Genomic DNA, 23,426 nt, shown 5'->3' with positions numbered 1-23,426 from the left:
TGGCAAAAAGATTGTCACTTACACTCAAGTTAATGTGTTTTCAAATCATGATTTAATGGCGCTTTCGTAACCTGTGCTGGCAAAAAGGTTCACTTACACTCAAGTGAATGTGATTTAAATAATGATTTTTATATGCGAGATACTGTCATACAACAGACCCGGATATAATTCAATCTTGATTGTTATGTACCTAATGCCATGTCATGCTTGAATTACAGTTGTCTTCAAGATATTGGTAGGTTATTTCCCTCTTGTTTGTGATTTTGTTGGATCCAATTTTCAGTCAGATAACATATTCAAACCTTTGAGCACAACCAAACACAATTTGTTTCTCGATGTTCATGTTAATGAAGAACATGGTGTGTGTTATCGGACGTAAGCGATACATGCTACAGTATGAAATCCTATACTACACATACGGATTTCATAGATATATTTTATTCTTTAATTCTCATGCTGAAAAACAGGAATAAATGATAATACAAGGTTAGTTTCTTTTTTATTATCAACTAAGCATTCTGTTTATCTATTTTATTGCAATGTTCATGGGGGGGGGGGGGGAGCACAAATGCAATACAAATTTTTTTCATTTCTTAAGTCCTAGGACATATGACCTAGATGAAAAAAAGTTTCACCATAAGTCCCGGGCCATGAGAAAAATAATTATTTTATCATGTCCCAATATATATGGCAAATACAGTAAAGATCAACAAATGCCAAATTTTACAGGATAGTGTTAATATGATTTTTTAACATTGCAATTAACAATTTTTCAGTCATATCGCTATGATGTCTGTAGTGTAGCAGTTTATAGTGGACGCTCATACCACTAGGCCACAAGAGCAGTTTTACAGGATAGAATTTTCAGCTTTATACAGCAGTTGAAGATTATGACCATATGTGATAGTCAAGATCATGACATGGTCAACATAGGCTAAATATAGATTTTGTGGATTTGCACAGAAAGAGAAATTAACCTTGAACAAAATAAGGTACCCTATGAAGATTGAAAAATCATGTGACAGTTAAGTGTATCACTTCCTTTAAAAACATTTTGCCTACACTACAAATATTTCATCTGCATAATTAAACTGCAGTTCTGTACAATTAGTAATATAGGATTAAATCATCACAAAAATTTAACATGTCTTCAAGTAAAACAGTCAAAAGTTGTTTGACTCAAAGACAATGGGGATATTTCAAGAGTTTCTGCAAGAACAAGACAAAAGAAGAATATTCTGAATCAGTGGGGAAAATGGAGTAAATGGGAAGAGAATGATTCTAAATACCAAGTGGTGTTTGTCCAAAGATTTAAATTATGTTTTTTAATGGTTCTGCAATGTGCATTCCCACAATACCCTAATCACATTTCACTCTTAAGAATCAAGAACTATTGATGTATTTCACTTGAAATAAGTCTATTCTTAATTCGAGAAGAACCTTGTAATCATTAATGTTGCTTTTAAATAAAGATATTAAATGCTTTTAAGTTGCATGTAACGTACATATACTTCTCACAAATATAGTCCCCTCTGGAAAGGCGACCTGTCTTATCGGTCACTTTTATAGAGCAGGTGTGGCCGTGTAAGAAGGGAATCACTGTATAGAAGATCTATGAAGTTACAAACTATGAGTAGATCAATGTTCTACTTACTGATTTCATACAGATAGAGTCTGATACAATGTCACATAATTTTGCTGCTCTCTGAGCAAAATGAAACTACTTTATGCCACAACCATGTGGTCACAACAAATTTCATGTTTTCAAATGTTTGTTCCAATATGCATGCTGAAATATGACTGACTTAGTTTAAACCATATTTATTTGAAAAACATTGTCAAATGCAATTACAAACATGATTTGGGGGATTCAGTAGAAAGCATAAGCTTATTAGCACTGTCTTCCCAAATGCAACAAGAAAGAAATTATAACATCTTGGATCTCAATGCTGGTACCAAAGATTTTACTGAAAATATGCATACACTTAACAAAGCAAAACAATGAACTAGTCCTACATGTAAGACCATGGCGCTGATATTTATGTTTTGGGTGTCAGGGTCTTACTGCCTTACTAACAGCAGTGTATAATGTGTTTTGATGTCGACTAACATCGTAACAAAAGTAAAATTTTCAGGAATATCTTATACAACTGGCAACTAAAATAACGATGCTTTTCTACAAAGTCATAATGTTTTAGTCAGACTTTATTTACTCTGATGTCTTTTCTCTAATAAATTCAAATTCTCATAAAAGAAATGGACCTGTTTTCAAGTTTCGTTGGCATACATTTCAGTTGACTGGAAAGCAATGAAAGCCGGGAATGCCGAAATCGGGTTAAGTTGGAATAATATTCTTTAACAAAACAAATAAAAATATATTATGCCTATTTTTAAATGTAAAGCAACGTTTCATTTCATTCAACAAACAAATCCGCCACATGAACAAACTTAAACATAATTGACTACTGTCGCATTCGACAAATTCAAATGTATGTCAATGGAACATGAAAATGTGTCCATTTGCTACTGTGATATTTTCATTCTGCCAGGATAAAGATAGCATAGTAAGTATATTAATGCATATTAATTACACATAAATTAGTGGAAATGTCGATATGTGCTGCCAAATGTGTGAGATATTCCTGAAACTTACTACTTGCGGAACATGCTATACAAGGCTGTTATATGTGCTATGTCTTATACTGTAGGACTAAACAATGAACAAGAACTAATTAATTGCAATTGAAATCTGAAAGGCTTAATGGCAAAGATAATATTAATTAAAGTTTGGTATGGAAGTTGAAATCTGATTGACTTATCGGCAAGCAAGATAGCATAATATCTTCTAATTACTGAAATATCATCAATGGGGACATCTGTCAGCAGAAGTTATGCTGACAACAAAATTAATGTACAAATAGTTCATAGTACAGTAAAACCTGTCATGAGCGACCTCTGCTATGAACGACCACCTGTCATTTCCGACCACAATCGTAATGCACGGATCGATTTTACTATATAAATGCTCTGTTATGAACGACCACCTGCTGAACGCGACCAGCGACCGCGATTTCTTGGCAAAATATGCATTTTGACACTGCTATGAACGACCGCATCGCCAAAAAATCAAAACAGATTGACACCACTGACCTTAACTTAATCCTTTGTAAACACTAGAGCTCGGGATAAATGTAGTATGCAAACAAAGTGCACATTAAATAACACTATAGTTGAACAACCATATATCGGGATAAACACCTCTAACCATCATTTAATCCATTGTAACAAAGACTGCATAAATAGCAAATATTGCTCTAATAAAGTATTTAAAAATAATTTGTCTTGCTACAATACCAGTTTTGTGAAATTTACAACTCCAGCGTACGGTGTCATTTGTAAACTGCAGTAAACCAGACTAAAGTACATGTCACTAACCGCCATTGTAGTGCTGAAGTCATGTGAATAGCCAGTAAGAGTAACATCAAAGGGAGTAATGATGGATATACGCAGTCAATTTAGAGGTTTGTATTTTTTCTTTATCTGTATGAAAACTCACAAAACGCCGGTAGTCCTTATGTCCAAGTGACAAATCGTTTGAAAGGGCTTCAGTGTTGGTTTGAGTACGTCGTTTGCTTTCCAGTTAATCCATAATGCCTGGAGGGTGAATGAGCTCATTGTCTTTAATACTAGTAAGTGAGAATCATTTCCGGATTTTTTTTAAATTATTTTTTATTTCTTTTGTTAGTGTTTCACCAAGCCACAATCTGTTTACGTGGGTGCAGATGGTCGGAACATTTGTTTATCGAGCTATAACGCTGTTGATTTAAACTTCGTCTCAGAATAAATGTACAGTATTGTTTCCTGATGAGTTAATTATGTCTTTTGGTTTCATTCATTGATACATAATATATATTTATTCCACAATTCCCCAAAACCTGATCAAAACCGATAGTCTTTATAACGTCAACACTAATAACAACGGCAGAATCTCCGCTGAAAAAAAGAAAAATTTTAACACTGGAAGAAAGGATTAATGTCATTGAAAGAAATGAAAAAGGCGAGACCACTCGCAAAATAGCAGTCAGCTTAAGCGTCGGTAAAATGCAAGTTCAAAATGTAATCAAAGACAAGAAGTCCATTAGAAACGAATGGCAGAAAGGTGCACAAGCACAGAGGAAATATGCCACGGCACGACGGACAGTTTACGGAGATCTGAACGAGCGAGTATGGGAGTGGTTTTGTGTCGCAAGGAGTAAAAACATACCAGTAAGTGGGAAGTTGATTCATGAAAGGGCAATAATTGAGATACATGTTCAGACCAAATAGCTGAGTAAAACATGTCAACAAAGAAGTATAATGGATTTCTTTAAAAAAAACAAGTGAATAAGTGTATAAAATAAGATATATACATCATATCTAACTGTTAATTTTTTGTATATATTAATGTGATGTTGAAATATAAATTTTATTCTCGTTTGATAGATGTATATCTTTAATATATAAAGATATTTTGAGAGGAATGTATGCATTATTTAACAAGATTCATGAATAAAGGATATGGTACATGTACAGTGAGTATGGGTATTATTTATTTTTCAACAATGCTAACTATTGACCCTGAAAACCAGTCCATTTTCAAACACCTCTTATGAGAGACCACCTGTCTTGAGAGACCGCTTTTGGTTGGCAGAAGGGGCGGTCTCTCATAACAGGTTTTACTGTACATAGCATCACAAATTTGTCCTAACAGTAACTTAGTAAATTTTCAGGTCGGCAACATTAAATTAGCTAAAAGTAATTTCATTTCATACGAAGTATTTAAATCTAACTTTAATGACATTATGTGGAACGAACTATAATATGAAGATTACCTACAATTACCCAGATGAAAAAAGCCCCAAAGTTTTTAAATTCAAATTTAAATATATAAACAAAGAAGTCACCATTGAGAAACGTCAGTCAGTGAGACGTTAAATACCTTATGCACTACGTATAGGTTATAATGAATGAAAATTGTCCTATTCTTTTACTATATTAACAGTTATTATCGAGGTGGACATGAACATCCTGGTAGTGGCACGATACAACCGGTATGTTCCCATGAAACAGTGTAAACAATACACTTGTCTTACCAAAGAATAAGTCCAGTACGATGATTTGCTGAACATTTGATTAACAATGTGTTTGTGATTCATTCTGCAATATATTACACCATAAATACGTGTAATATGTACAATTACGGACTCGATTAGCACCTGTAATAGCAGACCATAACACCGATGGCCGATCTGTAACGTGTAATACGTTTTATGGTCGGATGAAAGAAATAAACCAAATAAAAGATTTTTGTGTAATTTTAATATATACAAAAAAGAATCTCTATTTAAGAATTTGCGCATTAGTTTTACAAATAAATAAAAAAAGGTGCAGATTTTTTTTAGATCGACTGGTTTACATCATGTAAAAATTATACGTTGGGAAAGTTCACAAAATGGTTTAGAGCCAGTCGAAATACTTCCGTTTCTGCACACGCATGCTCTGATCGACGACATAATTGGCCTGTGAAATTACTGTTACGTGATTATTTCACTATATATTCAGAGTTTATTCTCAAAGTCTTGGACATGTTTGAAATTGCAGAGTGAGTTCATAAGTATATCTGTTCGTTCTTCATATTATTCTGGTTCAAATAGCCAAGTGATTGATTTCTACTGTAAAAATTACACGAAATGCCTTTTAGGCCAATCGGCTGTCAAAATGATGTCCATGGATCCCATGTAAACAATCATAGCTTACTCACAAATTCTCTTCTGGCAGAAGACTGTTAGTAGCCTCTTGTACCAGCTGTATGTTGTATTATTTCTGAGCTTATTTCATCACTGCATTCTGTTGTTCTTGCATGATAATTTTGTACCAGTTCTTGACTACACAAGTATCAATCTAGCATTCTTTAAAATCGAAGTATTGAGAAGTCATTAGATTTGACGCATGTGATGACTTACATTTCACATTTTCATACACATGCTCTTTTCATAGTGACTCATTACATTTCATTTGATACATTCTTACAAATGTATGCTTATCAAATATGAGTGAAATGTTATTTTGTATGCTTCTTGACATGTTTACAAGTCTTGTCAGAAAGTTTGTGTATTACGTTACATGTTTTGACGCACCTCTACTTCTGTCAGTTGCACATATGATCTGCAATGCAAATATATCGCACAGCATCTTCAACAGCACTTAGAAAACTTTGTTTGAAAAATTCCATAAAGAAGCTTAATTTAAAATTTTGAAACTTTGCTTCTTTTTCTCAAAAGTTTTGTTTTTGGAGATTTTTTTTTCTCCTCATAAGTTAAAAAAAAATCAAATTGGGAAAAATCATGATAGTAATATTAGAAAATATTTTACTTTTAGATTTAGCTTATGAATCATTTTTAAAAGTGAATTGATAACTTGGTTATGCAGACTATCAGTTTCTTGAATCTAAAGTTTTGGACATTAAAAACTGCATTGCATTCTTCATCTCTCAAAGTAAACAATAATGAGAGTCAAAAGACATGAAGTTACAGAAGGGAAGTTTTTCTCTTGATTGATTTCCAATTTTAGCAGTATCTACAAATTTGGAAAATTAAATTGGTTAAAAATAGCTAAATATAAAGATTCACTTTTAAGGATATGGAAAAAAAATTGCTTATTTGCCATCAGATAAACAAGACTAATACTCTGGTATAAAAAATAAGAGAAAGGTTGGGGGTGCTGATTTAACTATAAAATATATGGTAAAAGTATGCTTTTCTTGTAAATATGTTGCACAAATATTAATAACAAAGAGCCACCTCTGAGCATCATTAATAATAATAATAATAATATTAATAATAATGCTTTATTTATAGAGGGTGACTCATTGACCAGGTGATGATGGTCCAACATGTTATTCCATAATGCAGTATGCCATTCTGAACAGCTTTTCAATTTACAACAGTTAATGATAGGATTTTTTTTCAATGCTTTTTTTATGTGTGTTTATATGAATAAGTGTTGACCACTGTAAATGAAAGTTATGATCCTGATATCATTGAGGGATGTGTTTTCATGAAAACTGGGAGTTTATGAAACTGCATCAGAACAAAATGAGACAGGACAGTGGAGTTGTACTTTTTCAAAACTTGATTATAGATACAATGTCATAACATGATGGACCCCAAAACCAAAATTATGCCAATGTGTAACTATATGGATTGAAAGAAAACAAAATGTTTAGTTCTTTATTTCCTTTTCAGAACTCTATTATTATTTTTTTGTTGTTGATCAGATTATTCTTGCAATACCACAGTTCAGTATAAAAAATAAATGCCATTCTCATTATATCATGATTTGGTAACTAATGCATGCTGAGGTTTTGGACCCTAGCCATGAAAAAGATCATATTCTATATTTGAAAACAACACAGAAGTTATGAACACAATGTACATTATTTATTTTGCCTTTTTCATTATTTCTAAGGTCCAAGAGATCTATGTTTATTCCGCCTTAATCCAGATATTAGTTTGTATTTGGTGATACATGTATAGACACATTACATCACTCTGATTATGTACTACTGGTACCCAGAATTACTTCTGAATTATGCTTTATTGAGGAATATTAAATATCAAGACAGTCTGATGTAACCCATTGGTGCAGAAATGTCTACAGATACTGTACTAAATTAAAGATCAAGGATTAAGACCACCCAATCAGTACAAATCTTGTCCTCAGCAAAACACCAAATGCCTATCACACTTAGGTAGTTAACTGCTTGAAAATGTAAAGGCCATTTCAAGTTTTTTGTTTGCCAAGTCATTAAAATTTGGTTGCCTCAGATATTGAGTGCAAACATTAATTAGAAAGCAGTATTAGAAGATGACAAAAGAGTTAATGTTCGTTAAAGCAAACTAATGAACAATTATTTTTAAAAACTATAAGGTACAGGGGGTGGGGGCATGAGTATTAAAAAGAACTATTATAAGAAAAAACTTACAGTTCTGTGTAGTATTTATGGTAGTAACAAATAACTTTTCATAGAAAGTTTGCAAAATTGTGGATCACACCACTAGAGATGTCAAAATTTTAGGAAACTTCTACATAGTACCTGTCAGTTCTGACAATCGGTTAACCAGTTACCTGATCAAAGGGAAATTGTATTAAATGTGAACCTGAACTGCTTTGTTGTAGGGTTGTACACATGAACCCTCAAGAGAGGTATAAGCATAATTATTAGTAAATAATATAAGTGGAAAAAAGCATAATTTGAGCACAAACAGAGCAATCTGTATATTACATGCCATAATTATAGAAAACTGAGTATGAAAAATTTACATTTATATTTGTTACTTGCCTGGATCTACAGTTAATATTCTTGACACAAAGCTGCTAAATCCATGTGTATTAGTTGTGAATATGAGAGTGCAGTGGTCCCTTCTTGTATGGCCACTCCTTCTGCAGAGGGGGACTAAATTTTTGTGAGAAGTATATGTAATGTACATAGTAAAAAAGCTTTATACTTCAAAGTACTAAATATCTTCATTTAATATCTTTGTTTAAAACTAACATTAATTATTAAAAGGTTCTTCTTGTCATAATAGTAGACTTGTTTCAACTGAATATACATTAATAGTTCTTATTCTTGGCATAAGCGTGATCTGCGAGCGGGTATTGTTGTCATGCACGTTGTAAAACCATTCAAAAACCTCATTTAAATCTTGGTACATGCATAATTCTTTTTCCATTTGCTCCATTTTCTCACTGCTGCTGAATAACCTCCTTATCAGTTGCGACATTGTTTATTCGAGTCTTTTCAACATAACATTGTCTTATTCAAGCCTTTTCTACATAAAATTGTTAGGATTCGGCCAATGTGGGTATGTGAGAAAACTTATCAGTAGCTTCTCGTGGTTCTGGGGTTTTCCTGGGTTCTTCCTCGACCATTAATACTGGTTGCCATACATAGCCTATCATGTGCTGAAAAAATGGCGTTAAACCCCACAACAACAACAACATAAAATTGTTTGGCAAGTGCCCCCTCCCTACCTCACCCGATGTCATAGAGTAGAATAACCGACTTTATTCTAAAATAATATGTCTCCATTTACATGATGACATGCTAATGTTTGGTTATGATTTATTCGTATGTTGCTAACTGTATGCAATTTAATTATGCAGACAAAACTTTTGTCAAATGGACAAAATGCCTTCTAAAAGGAAATGATAAATGTGTCAAGTGATTGTTCAATCTTTGTCTGGTACCCTGTTTTGTTCAAGGTCAAGGTTAATTTTTCTCTCTGTGTGCGTGTGTGTGTGTGCACAAAATCTATTTTTATCATATGCTGACCCTGTTATGATCTTGACAATTATGTCCAGTTGTAATCATCAAAGAGATGAATTTAATAGCTGCGTGAAGCCCAAAACTCTTATCAGAACATTGTTGATCTCATTTCCTGTAAATGTTGGCTTTCATAGTCAATGATATAATATTACTTTTACTGTTACATGTACTTTTGTTAACACTTCTTTTAGTAATGGAAACTTGATATTGGGAGACATGTATCGACAATAGAGATAATCTGATTATTTACCTTATGTCACGATAGAAATTATTAGTTCTGGATACATTTGAAAACAAAAGTGGCTGCTCGTGAAGGGAACATTTTACATTTTTGTACTAATATGCTGCCACTGGTCACGTTAGCGGGGTGGCCATTCTTGAGGGGTACTTTTGAATACAAACTCGTCGGTGCCAAGGGATTCTGGCTGTAAGAAGCAGGTGGCCGTTCAAGAGGGTAACTACTGTATAGAAATAAAACCAGGTTATAAATTATTTATGCATAAAACACTGACTATAACTTGTCTGCTCTTACGAATGGTCATGAAGTCCACAAATGATGAATTCTGTATTACGTCACTGTCAAATTATTCTTTCATATTTTGCAAAGTGCTGTTGAATTGTTGTTTTCCAGATGCAGCTTGTTTTTAAGTTTAAGAAAACCATCTCCTCTAATATTTTTCTGTCATGTAAAATTCACTGTGTAAGTGTGTATCAAAATATAATGAATCTTTGACACATGGTATCACATTCAAGAAACTCGTCTGTTTTCTTGGAACTGTTTTATGTACAGTTACTGTAAATACATGTAGAAAATAAGAAAATTACAAGGAGGTCTGAGAATGAATTAATGAGCAGTAGCCAATAATCCCATGAGAGACTTGAACTGTAATTGTTATTATGTGTCTCACTCTTTACTGATGTCTTTGATCTAAACTTGGAAACATGTTTTGGGGGTTTGTTTTTTAATTCGTATCTGGTACCCTGTTGCCTGTTTTATTACTGCGTTATTGTTGAATGGCAGCTGCCCATTGGCATCTTTATAGACCATGTTCTCTGAATGTTTTAGTGTGTTGTTTCACAGACAAATGCATGAACATTTTTACATTGTCTGTTTTCTTAAAATGCATTAGCGATGTATATTAACATTTAAATAAAGTGATTGTTCGGGAGATATTGAGTACCTTCCAGTAATGTTGACTCATGATCTCTAGCAATGTACATCATGCTGGGGATCAAGCCAGCAGTATTCATCAATCCTCGAAGAGCCATGAACAGATATGAGTCAAGAGATTTGTGGCTCAGTGATAAGTACATGTGTAATGCCGTATTATATGATTAGGGAGATTTAATCCAGTCAATCAACTGCCACATTTACCGACAGTGAGTGTAATGGCACAATTGCAAACTGTCATTGATGGATTGTGAAAACAGTTACGTCAGTAATAAAGCATTAGATGCCAATAAATGGCATGATGAGTACTTTCACCATAGTCTTAGCTGAAACGTGCCAGCAGATACTTAAGAAGTCCGTAACTTGCATTGAAATAGGTAAAAATGTGTGTACTTTAAGTTGATTTATTATGTGGAGTAAATAAAAACGCTGACAATGGGACAGTACATTGCTTACTTTTGTGCAGGATAATTTATTTTTATTCCAATATTACATTTTACAGCTAAATGACAGCTCATGTTAATCCCAGTTATAGAAATGTGACTCCACATTTTCGATCTGGGACTTCCAACTTTTTCTCAGTTTGGGTTCCTCGACTAAAATTGAGGTTTTGGCTTCTGTTAATATTTTCAGTTTAGTAATTTTCTTTGTTTTGCTTTTTGTGATTCAGTGTTTTGCTTTACTGGTCATAATCCCAAGGAGTTTGTGGATGGTCTCTTGTCTGTTGTGGTCAAGTGGTCTAACAGATCACAGACATCTTCTTGACTCAGACAACATGGGTATGTGATAAAGCTTGCCAGTTGCTTCCTGTGGGTTGGTGGCTCTTTGCTGGGTTTTCCAATGTTCTTCAACCACCAGATATACTGGCTGCCATTAGTAGCCTATCAGATGATGCAAAATGGTGTTAAGCCAACAAAACAGATTTTAAAAAATTGTCATCTGTCTGCCCATTGGCACAAGGTTGTTATTGCCTCTCCTCCTAAACTACCATGAAACTTTCCACATCCATTCATCCTACGGTCTATTTGATTCTAAATGAAATTGGTGCCTTTTGGATATACCCACCAGATCATCTGTCTAGTTAGTCCTAAATGAAAATGGTGCATAGTGGACATCAGAATGGCCACAACAGTGGCTGTCTGGAACATGTTATTGCTTCCCCTCCTGCATGGGTGGTCATATCAACATGGGTTGTTGTACTGAAAGACTTCTTATGTTATCTAGTCTGTCTGAATTAAACTCGCACCAATTTGACATCCAACATAGCTGCCACAGTCTTGGGAATTTTGTTATTGCTGCTCCTGAATGGAAAATCATGCGGCATTAGATTTTCACCAGAAGATATAGTATGACTTCTAGTTGGTCCTAACTGAAAATGGTGCTGATCCAATGTAACTGCCACAGCAGCCATTTTGAAAAGTTTTGTTGTTGTTCCAGAATAGATGGTCACATCAACATGGATTTTTTCACCAGCAGACTTCTTAGTTGGTCCTAAATGATATGTAGTTGATCCTAAATGAAATGGCTTCCACTTGCACATCCAGTATGGTCACCACAATGGCCATCTTCAAAATCTTGCTATCATTACTTTTTGAATTGAAGGTCATATCAACATGTTTTTTTTATATACATGTACTAAAAATGATTTCCTATCATATCTGGTTGGTCCTAAATGAAGTTGGGGCTGCTCAGACATCTAGCATGGTCACCACATCATGAAAGTCTTGGTTTCGCTACTATTATATGAATGGTCATATCAGCATTGGGTAAATGAAAATGGAACCAGTCTGACTTTCAATATGACCATCAAAATGGCCATCTTGAAAGTCGTTTTAGCTACTTCTTCTAGATGGCTGATTATATTGATATTGTACTTCACCAAAAGACTGGTGACAATCTCGTCTCCAATATTGTCACCATGGCAGCCATTTTGAAAATCTTGTTATTGTTACTTCTCCAAAATGGAAAGTCATATCAACATTAGGTTTCCACCAGAAGAAGTTGTATGATGTTTTTTTGGTTTTAAATTGAAATAGTGCTGATCAGACATACACAAGAGCTAATTTAAACTTTTTGTTAATTGCTAAGAATATTAACACTGAGCAGTCAAAAGGAGATAAATGGTCTTTTCCTGATTTCCTGGAAATTCTTCTTGGTCAGTAGATTCAATGGATTCATGGTTAGTTATTTTTATAATTGACAGTTGTTTTAAAAAATATTTATATATTTTGTGATTTTTCTGTGTTTTTCAGATAACTATAAACAAGATGTCCCTGTTCAAGGCACGGGACTGGTGGTCAACAACTGTGGGGGAGGAGGAAGAATTTGACCAGGGATGCCTCTGTGTTGCCAACATAGATAACAACACTGAAGAGATAGGTAGTAGGAGAAACTGATTTTTTATATAAATGCTTATAGATCTTGATACACAGATGTAAGCCCCTCTTTGAAATGAAGATGATCTTGGGCATCATCTTTGCCACGATTGTCCATTGAAATGATGGTCTTTCTGGGCTTATGTGAGAATTCATAGGATCACTTAAATACCCTGCTTGCTTGTTTTCAGATGTCAAAAACTAAATAATTTTGTTTGTATGAAAAAATTAAATTACTTCATTTTATATTAAAAAAACAAACAGGACGGGTTTTGCCAGATTTCTTTTTTTTTATGTCTACTTGGTCCTCGGAAAATGGTGCTGATTTAACCTCAAATTTGGCTTCCATGGTTGCCATCTTTAAACTCTTATTAATGCTTCTCCTGTTTGATGGATGGTTAGGCCAACATAGGGCTTTAGGGGCCCCAAGTGGTCTAAAGTGCTCTCCGTTACGGATCACTGCCATCTCACCTCTGTCTGCGTGGGTTTGAGTCTCAGATTCATCCAATGTGGGTATGTGAGAAGGCTTGCCAGTAGCTTCTCGTGGGTCGATGGTACTTTCCAGGGTTTTCCCGGGTTCTTCCTTCACCATTAATACTGGCCACCATGTATAGCCTATCGTGTGCTAAAAAATGGTATCAAACCCAACAACAACAACATAGGGCTTTAAACAAAAGACTTCTTTTGTTGTCTGGTTGGTCATACTCTGACATCCAATATAGCAATCATGGCATCCATTGTTGAAATTTTATTGTGACTTCACCTAAAAACAGAAGGTGGTATGAAGACTGAGAACCAACCAGAAGACTTCTAATGAAGTATTAATGGTCCTTAATGGAATAGTGGCTATGTTGACAATCTTGTTTTTGCTACCTCTTTTTGATGGATGGTTGTATCAACATGGCTTTTCATTCAGCGTCTGATAGGGCCTCAATGGAATAGTGGCTATGTTGACAATCTTGTTATTGCTACCTCTTTTTGATGGATGGTCATATCAACATGGCTTTTTATACAGCGTCTGGTTGGGCCTTATTGGAATAGTGGCCATGTTGACAATCTTGTTATTGCTACCTCTTTTTGATGGATGGTCGTATCAACATGGCTTTTTATACAGCATCTGGATGGGCCTTAATGCAATAGTGGCTATGTTGACAATCTTGTTATTGCTACCGTTTTTTGATGGATGGTCATATCAACATGGCTTTTTATACAGCGTCTGGTTGGGCCTCAATGGAATAGTGGCTGTGTTGACAATCTTGTTATTGCTACCTCTTTTTGATGGATGGTCATATCAACATGGCTTTTTATGCAGAAGACTTCTTAAGGCATCTGGTTGAGCCTCAATGAATATAGTGATAATGGTGGTGATTGCAACCATCTTGAAAAATCTGGATATACACTACTCCTAAATGTAAACAAATATCATCATGGAGTTCTCACTTGTGATGCTGAGTTGGTCTTAAATGTAAATAGTGCTGATTTGGTTTCAAGTATAGATGTAATGATGGCCATAATGAAAATCTTGTTATCTTTAACTCTTCGATGTATGGTCATATTAACATGGCATTGTAACCAAAAGACTTTTTGTGTTTTCTGGCTGGTCCTAAATGAAAAAATGGTGCCGATCTTACATCCAGTATGGCAGTCATTGCAGCCATCTTGACATTTTTATTACATGTGTTACTAAACAAAATGTAACATCATCATAAGGTTTCTGCCAGAAGATTTCTTATGAATTTTAGTTGGTCTTAAATTATGATATTGCTGATCATTCCTCAGATATGGTTGCCATAATTGCCAACTTGTAAATCTCATTAATGCTAACTTTTGCGATGCACAGGAATTTAAACATTAGGTTTCTTGTGGTGCCATGTTGGTCCTAAATCAAAGTCATGCCATCTGATATGGCAGCCATTGCAGCTATCTTGAAAATCTTATGGTCACTACTACTCATCCAAAACAGGAAGTCATATCAACATACAGTTTTCACCTGAAGACTTATTATAATGTCTGGTTTGTTCTGAATAAAGATCGTGCCTATCTGACCTCAAAATATGGTTGTAATGCTGGCCATGTTGAAAATCATGTTATCACTACTCTTTCTTCATCATATCTGTTTGGTCCTAAACATACCTGACATCCAGATGTCTTAAAACTCTTTTACAACGCATTATTGAAATGGGCTTGTTACCAAACAAACAACTTCTAATGATGTCAAGTTGATCCTAAATGGAAAATTCTGCCAGTCTGACAGCCACTATGATCACCACAGCAGCTTATTTGAAAATCTTGTTTTCGCTGAAAAAAAAGAAATGTCTTAAACATTCAGTAGTTTAAGAGAAGGACTGAATTTATCCTGGATTCCAGTAAATTTTTTTTGTCTATATCTTCAGTCCCTATGAGGGACTCTTGATTAAATTGTATATATTTCTATCCATGACTAAACAAAACCATGCGTGTAATACAGCCACAACTATGTTTTTTCCCCAAGAAAACCATCTAGTTAGTGATCTCCATCTCTACTTTTAATTTGCTGCCATATAATTAGTGACAATGAAAGTATACTTTACATACCCTTGTTGAATGTATTTGTGTCACTTAATAATAAAAGTTTCTAGCTCTAATGACTATGGCATGCTGTCTGCTTTTATGTTACAAAGAGTAGTTTAATTTTCAAATTAAGAGGCTCTTACTGTATTTGGTTCTATTGGCCTTTTGGTCTACAGATGTCATTTAAGCTGGGTAAAAGGACACCATTCTAATCCAAATCAGAATTTAATTGATCTTGTTAACTCCCTTGATACAATTTGCCTGTAGTGTGGGGGCACTCACCAGCTATTACGTACTTTTAAAAGAGTGACATATGTAAGGTGAAGTTATTTGCATTTAAAACATGCACAGTGGAGAAAATGTTGGCATACATCTATGCTACTTTAATGTAATGTGGCTAACATTTCTTTGGAAATTGTACATGATCCAAGTACACTGCTAACTAAAATGACTGCTCCCTTGTATTTAATAGAAAAAGGCTATTTTGTATTAAATACATGTTCTCATTGATTTTAAATAAATTTTTAAAGGCTATTTTCTGTTAAATACATGTTCTCATTGATTTTTAGATAATTTTTTAAAGGCTATTTTCTGTTTAATACATGTTCTCATTGATTTTTTAGATCAATTGTTTAAGAATATTTCCTGTTCAATACATGTTCTCATTGATTTTTAGATAAAATCATCATTGGAAGTTACCATGGTATCTTACGAATATTTAATCCTCAACCATCCAAGGAAGAATCTGGGTCAAGTGGATACAGACCAAGTGATGTAGTGTTGGAATCTTCACTTCAGAATCCAATTCTTCAATTGGAAGCAGGAAAGTTTGTTTCGTAAGTATGGGAATTCAATGAGGTTAGCAAAGTTAAAACATTGGCTGGAAAAGATTGTTCACTACTTCGTTGTGGATTTTTTCATATGTTCATGTGGATCATTAATGAGCCCCATCTGAATGAGAAATTTATTTAAACATTTTGCAGAATTCCGAGTTTTTGATTTTAACTGATTAATAATCAGCTTGTATTTTCATAGAAGAAATTGATATTTTCTCAGCTTGTGTGGGGGGAGGGTAAATGCATTATATGCAGAAGGAAATATGGGTTTCAAACCAGTTCTTGCTGATGCATTCTTATAGAACTTTTACCAAAGTGAGTGGAAATGCCAGTGCACGTTTACAAAGCATATATATGTATAGTCATATTGGCTGTTGTATATTCACATTATAAATGCAGATGCAGTTGATATGGCCTCTTTGTGTGAGATGGAGGATGGACTAAAAAAATAGTTTTTAGGGATTTATTAATTTAGTAATATTTACTTTTAGTGGAACATGATATTTCTTTCATTATTGGCTCATTAAAGCAAGGATGGCTGATATGTAATAGACAGTCTGCTGCAGCCATTTTTTGAGCTGATCGCTATGATTGTGTCAGTACATTCAGTAAACCTTGCAGATTCCATGGCTAGCGATTATCTCTGAGCCCCACACCTGCACCACAAGAGGCATTTTTCTGGGGTGGGTGGGGTGTAATGCCACTTTTAACACTGCGACTATATTAGACACATCAAGATGGCCAACTTTGGTTGGTCTGGGCAAGTATCAGAGATGCAACCCTTTGATTTAACAGGATTGACACTGGTCTCAATATTTTGAGGAGTGAAGTGACTTCTCTCCCCTGATAGAATAGGGTTAAAGTGGTGTGACATTAGGATAGATATGTGTAGAGCGGTAAAAATTTAGACTGTTTAACACAGTCACTTAAACCTTTTGGTCATATTTTTAAAAATTTGCTAAATATTAATCCTTGAGGATTGAAGACAAAAATGTATAATTTATAACTGATAAAAAAATGGTATAAAACAGAAACATTGAGAAAATGTAAAATTGCCGGTAAACATTAACTATGAGCAATGTTTTAATGAAGGATCATAATTTATTTACACAATTATAGATCTCTGTTTTCAAGTAATTATATTTTCTAATATTGATTGTGCTTCAAATAGGAACATGCTTCTTGTAATAACTTTGCTAAATTTATAAAGTTATTTTCAGAGAATTAATCCTAAAACTTCCACTTTTAGCATTCTTAAATATTTGGAAGCATGTTTGGTGAAATAGAGTTTCAAATTTGCTTGCATTGACATGTTACAGTGCCTAAAACATTGTTCATTTATATTTTTTCACATGTATTCTGTATAATTATATCTCATTTTATATATTCGGTGATGTTACTCAAATTGTTTGGAATTTGTAGTTTTTATTTTCGTTGACAAATACTCCAATATACTTTTCTGCTTAACACTTCCAAATTTATTTACCAAAAGATAAGAAAACCATGGCCTAAAAAAACAACATGTGAATTATAATTTCAATTCATGTGAAAGCTATGTTACTCTACTGACCACTAACTAAAGCTATAATTAGGTGAACATGGTTGATGCTGATAATTTGTGAGAACTAATGTTTATTGGTATTATTTTGAACAAAAATGGTTAAGAAATTTAATAGTTATGGTGTGGAGGAATGAATAGATGATTTATTTTAATTCTACCACATTTGTTACTGATTTAATACAGGTATGTACAGGTTCATTGGAAGATGTAATAGGATTGCATAGGTTTGTTACAATTCCAGATTCGCTGCCTTGGATTCTGCAGAATTGATAGGATTCCTCATAAGCATGTTTAGGTGTTGGTATCATGGAAAATATATATATATATATATATATATATATATATATATATATATATATATATATATATATATATATATATATATATATATATATATATATATATATGTATGTATATATATATATATATATATATATATATATATATATATATATATATAGATTGAAAAATATCCCTGTAATTCACACTCCACTTTCTTCTCATTACAGAGGTTCGGAATTACTACATTTAGCAGTTCTTCATCCCCGACGATTATCTGTATATAGCGTTGCAGGTAAAATGATACTGTCATTAGACAGCCTTATTTGGTTAGTCGCTAATTATGTAAAGACAAGGGAGAGAAATGTGTTTTGAAATACATGTATCTACTATGTGTTTGATGTACAGATGGATTTGATGGTGATAGTCTTGAGAATCTTATTGCTACTCTTCCTAAACAGATGGTCAAATTGACAGGGAGTCTTTATTGAAAGATTTCTTATGATGTCTAATAAAATAAAATGCCGGGACTTCCATTTAAACAGGGATGTGGATCCCTTTTAGATGTAGAATATGTAATTGGTATAGTCTCTGTCTTTATGCTTAATGTTGCTATTTGACAAGTCTGGATTGGACATAATGATGTATGATATTTTTTTTTAACTGAACATAATCGATGTTGTCAGGCAAGTGAAATATTTACATACTAGAGTATCATTCTTTTTGAGGACATCCCTGATTTTTTTTTCTTACTTGAAATGTACTTTGGGCCTCACCTATATTGTTGTTTGCAGCAAGTGTGACGAGTGAGTAAATAATGTTACATGCAGTACAGTGATCTATTAACTTGGTGCTTTTAAAGAATTTGGATTTATCCATTTTAATGCAAAGTCTGCAGTTGTTAGGATTGCAATCCAGTACCATATTTGCAAATAATTTATGCATAAAATCTGAGTGTTTATTTGAAAATCTTGCCCTTATTAAATAGTTGCTAAATTTTTGGCCCATTCTATGTGCACTAATTGGTCGATTGCAGAAATTGTCTGACAAAGGAAGGTTGGCAATGGGCCAGTGGAACTAGGTTGCACACTGAAAAAGTGGTTGTCTTTGGCATATGTGAAAATAGCTGGTATCACACTGCCAGATCCTGCTGAATAGAATTGAGTAGATCAGAAAGATTGGTTTAATTAAAGTGTCATCCGGAATTTGACATGAGTAAGCTCTTTTCTCATAAAATTGTACAAGAATAAATTTCAATTCTTATGTACATAATAATTGACTCTATGGACCTCACTAGATCACATTACAGATGGGAGGGAATGCCTCGACATTCCATGGCCAGAATAAACAGTGAGGAAATCAAGGGGAAATTTTTTCTTTTAAAATCTAACTCAACACAAAATACAAAACTGGAGAGCACCATCTAAGTGAAACAGTGCCATTTAGTCATCTGGTATGGATACTATGTTGGCTATCTTGTTATCACTTCCCATCCCGAAGGTTTAGCCATATTGACAATGGGCTTTCGTTACAAGACTTCTAATGATGCTATTTTGGTATTAAATGTAAATCTGCCATTCAGTATGGCTGCCTTGATGGCCATCTTAAAAATCTTGTATATGCCATTCCTCTTGTAGACGGGGATCTGAATAAAGACTTCTTATGATTTCAGGTTGGTTCTAAATGAAAATCTCTAATATAGTTGCCATGGCAATGATCTCGAAAATAATGTTATCTCTACTCTTTCTGAAACGATGGTCGTATTGACATTGGTTTTCACCGAAAGACTTCTTATGATGTTTAGTTGTCAAAGGTTAGTTCGTCTGCTGCAGTGGCTAGGTGGTTAATGTGATGGACTTGTGACTGAAAGGGTGCTGGTTCAAGTCCTATCATCGGACCAGCATGGGTCAGCTGTTGTGTTGTGTCCTTTGGCAAGGCATTTTGCTTCAATTATCTTGCCACTAAATGACCTACTTGTGTTGCTGTGCTTTAAAGCACCAAACCATACCTACCTGATAATGGTGACTCCTGGACATTCATCCTGGTCATGCCCCTGGACATTCATCCTGGACATGCCCCTGAACATTCATCCAGGACATTGCCCCTGAACATTCATCCTGAAAATGTTATCACCACTCATCCTGATTGGATGATATTATCATCATCAGCTTTCTTCAAGGACGTTTCAATTTACCTGATCATAATGCATTAGGAGCAAAACCACTAACTCATAAATGTATCCCTCGCAAGCTGTTTTGTTTTAAAGCAAAAGAAGTGTTAAAAGTTGTCTACGCAAGCAGGCAGAGGTCATTCAAGAAAACAGATGCAACCATGGCATCAAGTAAGTTTTGAGCTGCTCTTGAACCACGCAAATGATGTGTGAGATACTCTTCCAAGCAAGTGTGTCAGCAGGTTCTTGATGAAAGCGTTTAGGCTATGTTCAGACTACCGAAAACAGATAGACATTAGAAACCAAGATGAACATGGGTCCTATGACAACAGCATTTCAAAATAGTCATTGTGTGTCAAGGATTCGACTACTAGTCCATATGCACACAGAAAGGGTTGATATTGCCAGGCATACAGTGTCTATATCAACTGCCTGGACTACAGGGTGAAAGGTCAATGGCTGCAAGTTGTAGCATGCAGGGTAAATGTAGCTGGCTGTATAGGAAAAGAAATGTTGATACCTCAATCCTGAAGCAGTCTTCCAAAGCATTGAACAAGACCATTGTAGCTGCTAGAATAATGGTTGATCTTTCTTGACTAAGTGATCAGTGGATGTGGAATTGGTGTGAGGTCTTAGGTGGTTCAAAAGGCAGATGAAGATGGAGCTAAAAGTAGCATATACATTCTATCCAGCCTATCAGCTGCCTTCATTTACATCAGGCGGCAAGGAGGAAACAAGTCTGCAGACCTTTGTCACCTGGTTTGGGATTTTCTGAGGTGTTGTCATCACTGACATTTCCACAACATCTGCCACATCACATTCAGGCAGAAAGACTCATCGACTCACTGTCATATGAGATTGAGCTGATCCATTCATAACTATAAATATTTAACTATTCTCCATCTTCGTTCAGATTTCACCCATCAGAGTTGTCCTCTCGTAAACTTTTTGTGATGTTAAACTCAAAGCTCTCAACCTTCATGTCTCCAGTCCCAGATCAGAAACCTGGGCATTTTACACCCATGTAATGGATCAGTTTTGAAGCATAAATTATTCTGCTTCATCTCTGTTGCCTGAGTCTTGTAAAAAGTGAGGGAATCAGAATGCTTTCTAATCCTGGTTGCTCAGCTGAAGTGGGAAAAAATGGTGAATCAGTGATCTAACAGCAGGGTTTCACAAGGAAATCCTGTCTCTTCCTGCTGGGTCAAACAACTATATTCTATCTGTACCCAGAGAACCCACATGCTTGACCCAAGTCAAGAGTTATTATAAAATTTTACTAGTGCTAATACCTATAAAATGTTGCTAATGTTAATACCTATCTATACAGTTCTCATAAAATGTTGTATTAATACCAGTTTTTACAGTTCTTTCAAAATATTACTTTATTAATACCAATTTGTACTGTTTTTTTAAAATGTCAATTGTATCTATATCAATATTTAGAGTTCTTTACCGCGCTGGTGGCCTAGTGGTTAGAGCATCCACCTTGGATGCGGGAAGTCATGGGTTCGATCCCCAGCCGAGTCATACCAAAGACTTATAAAAATGGTGCTGACAGCTGCCTCGCTTGGCGCTCAGCATTAAGAGATTAGTGTTAGGACTGGTCGGCCTGGTGTTGGGATAATTTGACTGGGTGAGACGTCATGCTACATGTCTGCAGCATGATGCCCCAGTGCTAGACATCACTATAAACTGTCACACTGCAGACATCATAGTGGTATGACTGAAATATTGTTAAAGCTATGTTACAAATCCAAACAGCACACACACACACACACATAGAGTTCTTATAAAATGTTACTTGAATTAGTACTTATTTTACTTTATCCGTTTCAGCCCAGTCAGGAGCTGTGGAACATGGTACACAGTACCAGCTGACATTGGCCTACGAACACAATCTTCAGAGGACATCTCACAGTATATGTTGTGGTCCTTTTGGAGGGATTAAAGGTAATAAATTCTACATTTACTATGAATGCCAGCCAAACTATATCATATGTCTGAGATTGATAGTTTGAATAATTGATTATTGGTGCAGAAATTATTGATTATAATCATTTTATAGAATTATTTTGCCCACTGGACATTTTAAATGATAGATAAAGAAGGTATTTGTGTTGTTGTGTTTGTGATGTTTATACATTTGGAGAGTTAAGCAAGGTTCAAGATTTATATATACCAACCATTGCAAGATAAATCATAAAGATTCATTATCTATAAAATCACAAATTAGGTGCTGCCTATGGTTTGAAAATGTTCCAACTGTAATATTGTGTGCTAATTGACCATATATACTCACTTAAAAGTCAAGTCCAACTGCAAGCTGCACAGACCGAAGCTAGTTTGTACTGTATATGCTTGTTATGTGATGGGTCCAACTGCAGACTGCACAGACCCAGATCTTCTTTCACATAATTCACTGGCAGATCCAGGTATATGCAGTAGAACAAGCAACATAGTCCCTGATCTACAGACATTATAAGTGGCTATATCGTTTGCAGTTATATGTGGTATTCTTTACAAATAAACTGAATTATTTAGACAGTCTTCTCTTACTGAATTATTTAGAGAGTCTTTCATTATTGAATTATCTAGACCAGGGGTGGGCAAACTGCGGCCTGCCAAGGGATTTCATGCAGCCCGCCAAGGGTTTTCATGCGGCCTAGGAACAAGTCATCATTTGCACTGACTCTGTTTATGTTACTCTGTTTATCCAATAAATGTGCTTCTTTTGAAGTTTAAGTTTTCAAATATTAACAACATATTAACAACTGAAAATTAATTAGATGTTATTTAGAAAAACCTTCTGTTTTTGCTATTTCAAATATTATTTTACTTAATGAACTATGTGGCCTGCGACACGGTGTAAATTTGTGTGTGTGGCACTTGCACTGGAAAGTTTGCCCACCTCTGTTCTAGACCGTCATCCCTTCTTGAAGAGCATTATGTTCCCATATCCAAGTAAAAATGGCAAACATGTTTAACCCCAAACTAGGGAGCTCTGTGTGGCCAAGTGGTCTAAGGCACATGCCTATGCAGATCACTGATTCTCACCTCTGTCCGTGTGGGTTTGAGTCTTGTCTTCACCAACAGGGGTATGTACGAAAGCTTGCC

The 23,426-nt window shown here is 34.7% G+C and overlaps 2 protein-coding genes across 3 annotated transcripts in view; one reads left to right on the top strand and one right to left on the bottom strand.

Moving 5' to 3' along the window:
* LOC149790140 (endoplasmic reticulum resident protein 44-like) overlaps positions 1-5,295 on the bottom strand; it is a 52,735-nt gene extending 47,440 nt beyond the window's left edge. For both annotated transcript variants that reach the window (XM_089972122.1, XM_089972121.1), the window contains exon 1: positions 5,133-5,295. In XM_089972122.1, the coding sequence (XP_089828248.1) occupies positions 5,133-5,195 (63 nt within the window). In that variant the 5' untranslated portion in view covers positions 5,196-5,295. The remainder of the gene's footprint in view (positions 1-5,132) is intronic.
* A 244-nt stretch (positions 5,296-5,539) lies between these two features.
* Positions 5,540-23,426, top strand: part of LOC149790139 (protein PTHB1-like) — an 82,159-nt gene continuing 64,272 nt past the window's right edge. Inside the window, exons 1-5 of the mRNA XM_089972119.1 lie at positions 5,540-5,641; positions 12,791-12,917; positions 16,140-16,299; positions 18,370-18,434; positions 22,149-22,262. Of these exons, the coding sequence (XP_089828245.1) occupies positions 12,806-12,917; positions 16,140-16,299; positions 18,370-18,434; positions 22,149-22,262 (451 nt within the window). The 5' untranslated portion in view covers positions 5,540-5,641; positions 12,791-12,805. The remainder of the gene's footprint in view (positions 5,642-12,790; positions 12,918-16,139; positions 16,300-18,369; positions 18,435-22,148; positions 22,263-23,426) is intronic.

This window comes from Sinohyriopsis cumingii, chromosome 10, assembly GCF_028554795.1.
Source record: "Sinohyriopsis cumingii isolate HCF-2022 chromosome 10, ASM2855479v2, whole genome shotgun sequence".
NCBI classification, from domain to species: domain Eukaryota; kingdom Metazoa; phylum Mollusca; class Bivalvia; order Unionida; family Unionidae; genus Sinohyriopsis; species Sinohyriopsis cumingii.
The sequence above is the reverse complement of the archived record's forward strand: the minus strand, read 5'-3'. Positions and strand labels throughout refer to the sequence as shown.